This window comes from Diplotaxodon limnothrissa, linkage group LG23 (genome assembly GCF_057381915.1).
Source record: "Diplotaxodon limnothrissa isolate DT_005_m linkage group LG23, D_limnothrissa_male_GT1.1, whole genome shotgun sequence".
Taxonomy (NCBI): domain Eukaryota; kingdom Metazoa; phylum Chordata; class Actinopteri; order Cichliformes; family Cichlidae; genus Diplotaxodon; species Diplotaxodon limnothrissa.
The window spans coordinates 43,460,079-43,467,982 of record NC_140617.1 but is presented as its reverse complement, the minus strand read 5'-3'; the positions used below and the strand labels follow the sequence as shown (position 1 = coordinate 43,467,982).

The 7,904-nt window shown below is 42.6% G+C and overlaps 1 protein-coding gene across 1 annotated transcript; it reads left to right on the top strand.

The window, feature by feature from the left end:
• Positions 1-3,853: 3,853 nt before the first annotated feature.
• LOC146608802 (uncharacterized) lies at positions 3,854-6,190 on the top strand. The gene has a single exon (XM_085348688.1). The coding sequence runs from the start codon at positions 3,854-3,856 to the stop codon at positions 6,188-6,190; it is 2,337 nt and encodes a 778-aa protein (XP_085204814.1).
• The last annotated feature ends 1,714 nt before the right edge of the window (positions 6,191-7,904 follow it).

The following is a 7,904-nucleotide window of genomic DNA, read 5'->3' as shown; positions in this document are numbered from 1 at the left end:
GAGAAGTGCTATAAGATCACGGAGTGGTCTAGTCAGTCTCCAGACATCAGTACTGTAGAAAATCTGTGGAGGGAGCTGAAGTTTCAACTTTCCAAGTGGCAGTCAAGAAACTTACAGGATTTAGAGAGTTTCTGTAAGGAGCAGAGGGTTAATGTTTGTGTGTCCTCACTGTAAAGACTGCAGGTTACTGGAGCGTGTCGTGTCATGTTTCCTGTTGCTCTGAGGTGCATCCAACAAATACACAAATCATTTACCACTAATAATAACACCTCCCCCACTTAAGTGTGTTCAACAGGAAGCTAAAGACTGGTGCTGTTAAAGTGTTCAAAAAACAGCAGGAGCTCGGTGTGAGGCCACAGTGGGCCAAAAAACACAAGATGACCTCCAGCAAGGACAAAATGTATCTGGACGTCTCTGTGAGCATCTGTCTCACTGTGTAAGTGTAGCACAGTGTCTGTGTGTGCATGGCTGGGCAAGAGAAACAGCACAACTGAAAGCCAGCACTCAGACGAGGACCCGGTGCATCGTCTGTCTCATCTCAGCCAGTTTACTTACAAACTCTTTAAGTTTGAATTTTAAAGCCAACAATGTGCACAGGGCAGTGATATTTCAAATGAAGGTAAACTATTCCAATCTCTGCAGCCCCAATTGTGTATCACACACACACTAAGTTCTCCTCCTGCCTTCAGCCCAACCGTTGAGCGCGATGACAAATAGAGCCGCAGAATTTTGCTGCTGTGTAATTAAATTGAGACGTGGGGTCAAAATTCCCACCTAGATTGAGTGAGATGAAATAGAAATCGGCTCTCCTCTAACTGACTTTATAGAAATAATTACATCAGCTGCATTTATAACTGTTATTAAATAACAGCAGCACACGAGAACTAAAGTGTAATCCCAGCACATTTCGCTTCGCTTGCACTGATTCTTTAGAGATGACGACCGTGGTGGGTAATTAAGGGCAAACAATATACAAGTGGCATGAAAAATGGAGGCTGCATTACCTTTCCAAAGCTTCCTTTCCCGATGGCCCGCAGTATCTGGAAGTGGTCAAAGTTTACTGTGGAGAAAATGAGAAGCAGTTAGTGAGAACGTGTCAGTTTGAGCTGAGCTATAAAACAGGGAACATGACATGTACAGCACTGTGCAAAAGTCTTGAGCCATCCCTCATTTGCTTCCAGGGATCCGGACTTCCCTGTAATCTTTAAAGTGGTATTAAGGAATAGCTCTCCAGGCTTTTTAAAGTGTTTCTGATTTTTAATCCAGGGCTTGTATTTGACCACTTTTTGTCAGACACCTAAGTCACGGAAAGGACCAGAAAACTTAACAAAGAACCAATTTTAAATTGTATCTGTACACATTTACTTGCAGCCTATTGCAAAAAAACAAAAGCCCACATCATTTGTTCTCACTTCTTTAGTTGAAGAATGCAGTTAATAACACCGTTAACACAGACTGACCTGGCAAAACACGAAAAAATAAGGGGGTGGTTCAAGACTTTTGCTCGGTACTGTATGACAAATGCAAATGTGCACTTCACAATGTATCGCTGCACTTCGGCAGTACTGTGAAGATTAAATGTTTTTTCCTTCCCGATGCATGTGAAAGGTTAAGACTTACATCTCCAAATGTACTGGAACTGATTTGAACCAGAGGACTCAGCCACACTGTTACTATGTACTGCATAAACACGTTTACCGATGAAGGTAAAGCAGACGCTGTCCTGACTGTGTGGCTAAATTTTGTGCTGAAAGCATCAAATCAATTGAATATGATTAACTTGCTATGAGAGGTTTTTACTCCAAGTGTGACTTTTTCTGGCTTCATACACCTTTCAGGGTCAAATTCAAGCACTTTGTGAGCACGTTTAATGTCCATTTTCAACATTTTCCAGCACATTACCATAAAAAGGATGCATATTTCACTTCGCATCACCTGAGTAAGACCACGTGAAAGGCCAAATTAATAAGTCTTCTCATCAGATATTGATGCTTCTTTCTTATGTGACACAAAAAACAGGAGGAGACAGATCTTTGCTTGTGTTGTTTTTTAAGTTCATTCATTCAAAACTAACTGTAAGACGCTTAACTACATTGCAGTCTGTGTTATTGTTGTAGACCTAATTATCACCTTTAAAGTGTTTGTGCTAATAACATCATGTAGAGTAAGACAGGCATAGAGAACAGCACTGACTGGGAGAGGCTTTGAACACATGACATACTCAGATCAATTCAACACTTTAGACTTTAAAAATGCACAAGCGTCTTTCAAAAACCCATTTATTTAATCTATCATCATTGATATTATTATGTACAGTTAGAATGTACTGTTCATCTCCCTTAAATAAACAGGCAGCCTTAAAGTGTGAAATAGTCACTTGTCTACTGTCTCAGTGGCTGATAGTGCCCCACAGGCCTCAATGTCAGCTCGAAGCCATTATGTTTCAATTGTTTAATGATAAACAGATTTTGAATGAAAGCCAGGAAACTTCGCTAGCACAAAAAAGTGCCTATTCTTTCTTCCCATATGGTTCAGTCATATTACCGTCATTTCCCCCTAAGCTGTTCCCAAAGACACCAGGTTAATACTTGAAAAGGCTGCAGCGATACACAAAAATATCATCAATATTCTGTTTACTTGGTGACAACGTCGCTTTTAGCCTTCAATCAGAAAGCCTGACGTTGGCTAGTTAAGCATCGGGCTAACGTTTAACGCTTTCACTTGAGGGAAGTAACTCGTATTACTGCTACTGCTGTGTAATCTTGGTTCAATTCACAGCATATTCTACAAGTTACCCTGCAATAACTAACTGTTAGAATAGCGCCACCGTATTGTATCGCACTGAGTGCACTTCAATCCTTTATCCCGCGAGTTTGCTAGCTAGCAAAATAATAATACCAATTTTAAACAAATAACATGTGTAACGTACACACTCGAGAAAATTATTTACTAGTACTTACGCAACTCCCCCGTTGTGAAAACGTACAAATCCTTCTTGTATTTTTCGTTTTCCAGCAAACACTCATTAAAACGGCCTCCAGGCACATTAGCGCACTCACCCCCGACTGATCAGGGAGGGGGTGGGGGGTCACACATTGAAACAGACTAACGTGCAGAGGTACAGCCCAGGCAGAGAAATGTTGCTTTTAGACTTTGCGACTCGTTTTATTTCTCTATCTGATAAGAAAACTATTCAATCAGATAGTTCTTTGTGGTGAATGAAATACGGTTACAGTTTCAAGAAGTTTTAAGCACCAAATCCGAAATCCAAGCACTGCAATATTAAAATCCAATTCAATTTCTTGTTTGCTCCGAAATCTACGACATGACTATATACAGAAAAGCTTGACATGGTATGCAAAAAAAACCCCGAAGACAATACAAATACAAATACATGAACAAAAAATGTTTTAACTGTCAGTTATGTCATTTTAAAATTTTCCAAAACTAACATTTTCTTTGATTGACTGATATTAAATTGATTAGGGTCAAGTTTAGTGTGAACAATATTACACAAACAAGCACGTGTATGCGCATGCGCACATATTAGAATCCCTTCCATCGCTTCTAATATGTGCCCCTTCGATCGCTTCTCATATGTGCGCATGCGCACATATTAGAATCGCTTCGATCGCTTGTGACGTGATAACTTTGCTTTGATCCTTTCTGATGTCATAACTTTGCTTTGATTCCAAAACCTATAAATAGGAGCGCTCACCTGTTACTTTATGCTTAACGGACGTTGACCTGCAGCAACTAAAACCCTTTTGAGAAGATTTGAGAGCAATTTACGAGAGAAACCAAAACAAGTTCAGTTTTGTTTCTCACCAATTCACAGCGCAAACTTTACACCATGTCAGCCAACCCATCCTTCGGCTCAGATGAGCTTGGAATATCTAAAGGGACCATTTTGGGAGATCACCACATGGTGGAGGCTTTCCTTGGAGAAGGAAGCTTTGGTGTTGTAACGAAATGTCGCGATACAAAAAACAACAAAACTGTTGCTGTTAAAGTCAACAAAAGCGACCCTGAAATTCTGCTCCAGGCAAAACTGGAAATTTTCATCCTGGAGCAGCTACGACGCTTGGATCCAGACAGGTGCAACATTGTCGAATGGAACGGCTATTTCCTCGATGGAGAGCGCATTTGCTTGAATTTCGAACTCCTCGACCAAAGCCTGTCAGACTACATAGGGGATCGGAATAACCAAGGTCTCCCAATGAGAGAAATCAGGCCAATTTTGCATCAGCTCGCAAATGCTCTATTCCACCTGGGTTCTGTGGGAATAGTGCATGCTGACCTCAAACCTGTCAACATCATGGTTGTGAACCGCAGTGAGTCTCAAGTCAGAGTCAAACTTATAGACTTTGGCATCGCATGTAACACCTCTGCAGTGATTCCTGGTGACTGTGTGGGGACAATTGGTTATTGTGCACCTGAGATTATGCTTGGCACTCCATATGATGAAGCAATTGACATGTGGTCTCTGGGGCTGGTAGCTGTGGAGCTTGCTACAGGGGTGCCTCTCTATCCTGGGGAAGACGATTATGATGTTTTGAAATTCATAATTGAAACCCAGGGTCAGCTACCAGATCATCTCCTAGAGTCTGGCTTGTACACTGACAGCTATTTCATCGAGGATAACCACAAGGAACAGCGCTGGACATTTAAGACCCCAGAACAATTTCAATACGAGACAGATTATCGATCCAAGGAAACTCGATCGATAAAACTTAAGTGTCTCGATGACCTCGAACAACTGCTGAAAGTTAGGCGAGGATCGGAAAATGGCCAATCATTATTTGTAAGGCTAATCAAAGAAATGTTGGCCTTGGATGCAAATCAGCGCATAACACCCTCGGAGGTTCTGAAGCATCCCTTTTTCCACCCTGGCCTCTCAAGGAGAACCCCCTGCACTGACATGAATAGTACAGGGGGAGAACTCCTTGTGCTCTCTCAGCAGCCTTCAAGCTGGAAAAGTCATGGATCACAAAAATTCAGCTGCAGTTTCCAAAACTCAGTTGAATTTCCTCAAAAAGGAGACATCAACACCTCAGCCAACCCATCTGCCTCTGAAGATGATCTTCAAATAACGGAAGGGACCATTTTAGGAGATCACCACGTGGTAGAGGCCTTCCTTGGAGAAGGAGGCTTTGGTTTAGTAACCAGATGTCGCGATACAAAAAACAACAAAACGGTTGCTATTAAAGTCAACAAGAGCGACCCTGAAATTCTGCTCCAGGCAAAACTGGAAATTTTCATCCTGGAGCAGCTACGACGCTTGGATCCAGACAGGTGCAACATTGTGGAATGGAACGGCTATTTCCTCGATGGACAGCGCATTTGCTTGAATTTCGAATTGCTCGACCAAAGCCTGTGGGACTACATTGGGGACCGGAATAACCGAGGTCTCCCAATGAGAGAACTCAGGCCAATTTTGCATCAGCTCGCAAATGCTCTGTTCCACCTGGGTTCTGTGGGAATAGTGCATGCTGACCTCAAACCTGGAAACATCATGGTGCTGAACCACAGTGAGTCTCCCGTCAAAGTCAAACTCATAGACTTTGGCCTCGCATGTCCTGCTTCTGCAGTGATTCCTGGTGACCGTGTGGGGACAATTGGCTATTGTGCACCTGAGGTTATGCTTGGCATTCCATACGACGAAGCAATCGACATGTGGTCTCTGGGGCTGGTAGCTGTGGAGCTTGCTACAGGGGTGCCTCTCTATCCTGGGGAAGACGATTATGATGTTTTAAAATTCATAATTGAAACCCAGGGTCAGCTACCAGATCATCTTCTAGAGTCTGGCTTGTACACTGACTGCTACTTCATCGAGGATAACTACAACAAACAGCGCTGGACATTTAAGACCCAAGAACAATTTCAATACGAGACACATTATCGATCCAAGGAAACTCGATATATAAAACTTAAGTGTCTCGATGACCTCGAAAAACTGCTGAAAGTTAGGCGAGGACCGGAAAATGGCCAATCATTATTTGTAAGGCTAATCAAAGAAATGTTGGCCTTGGATGCAAATCAGCGCATAACACCCTCGGAGGTTCTGAAGCATCCCTTTTTCCACCCTGGCCTCTCAAGGAGAACCCCCTGCACTGACATGAATAGTACAGGGGGACAAAACCTTGTGTTCTCTCAGCAGCAATCATCGTTTGGGTGGCCAGAATTCTAGGGGAGCTAGAAATTCTTGTGGAAAAAAAGCCCAAAACAATAACATCAACAAAAAAAAGCAATGAATGTGGTCTTAAACTTGGGCACAATTTGGCTTGAAATCCATCAACTAATCTCTCAATATTCAAAGCGGAGCAGCAGACAACTTACCATCACATCAGTCCTTCAATCAGACCTACAACAAACGTCTTCAGTCTCTCACCCCAACCGGTCGCAGCAGATGGCCGCCCCGACCTGAGCCTGGTTCTGCCGGAGGTTTCTTCCTGTAAAAAGGGAGTTTTTCCTTCCCACTGTCGCCAAAGTGCTTGCTCATAGGGGGTCATATGATTGTTGGGTTCTCTGTATGTATTATTGTAGGGTCTACCTTACAATAATACATACAGCCTTGAAGTGACTGGTGATGTGATTTGCTGCTGAATCAATTCGGAACTAATTGGAAATCTGGATATTAATTAAATAAACCTGCTTTGAGCATCAATTAATTGTTGTTTGAAATTCTTTATAAATATATAAATATAGTGCCACTCTTCTACTGTTTAAATTGCAACTGTTTAAAACTGACTAATTTATTCATACACTTGAGCATAAACACATGCACAGTAAATGGCCTGTATTTGTACAGCGCTTTACTTAGTGCCCAAGGACCCCAAAGAGCTTTACACTACATTCAGTCATTCACACATTCACACACTGGTGATGGCAGCTACATTGTAGCCACAGCTGCCCTGGGGCGCACTGACAGAGGCGAGGCTGCCGGACACTGGCGCCACCGGGCCCTCTGACCACCACCAGTAGGCAACGGGTGAAGTGTCTTGCCCCGGGACACAACGACCGAGACTGTCGGAGGCGGGGCTCAATCTGGCAACCTTCCAATTACAGGATGAACTGCGAACTCTTGAGCCACGATTGACCTATATACACATATACTTTACAGTACTAGTCAGTGCTTACATACTAGTTCTTTTCCCTACTTTTTCATGCTTACTGGTACAAATGCCTGTTACTAGAGTTAAATGCTATCAATGTATTCTCACAGTTATGGAACTGTACAAATGCATACAAAATAACGCTCACGTAAACATAACTGTGCACTAGTTTGCCCTTATTGCTGCAGTTTGTTTCAAGTTGTTCTCTCTCTCTCTCTCTCTCTCTCTCACACACACACACACACACACACACACACACACACACACTCACTATGTAACGTTTCAGCAAGAAAATACCGCCCCTCCCCCCCACAGTGACACCACCACCACTAGTCTGCACAGCTGACATAAGGCAGCATGGATCCATCCTTTCATGCTATTTATGCCAAATTCTGACCCGACCATCTGCATGTCAGAGCAGAAATCAAGACTCATCAGACCAGGCAACATTTATCCAATCTTCTCATGTCAAATTTTGAGAACTGTAGCTTCAATTTCCTGTTCTTAGCTGACCAAAACGCTCTTCTGCATTCTTTGGTTGCAACAAATGGTTGTATGAGCTACGGTTGCCTTCCTATCAGACATTTTTCTCTGACCGTTGACATCAATAAGGCAGTTTTTCCAAGAGAACTGCCTTTCACTGGATATTTTCTCTTTTTTGTCACCGAAAAGGGTGTCTGTGTTACTTCTTGTCTTATATATATTGTCTCTGTTTTCCTTTGTCAGAGTGTCTGTTCACCTACCCCCTGTGTCTCCATATTCCCAGTGTTCAAGGTTTCCGAGTGTTTT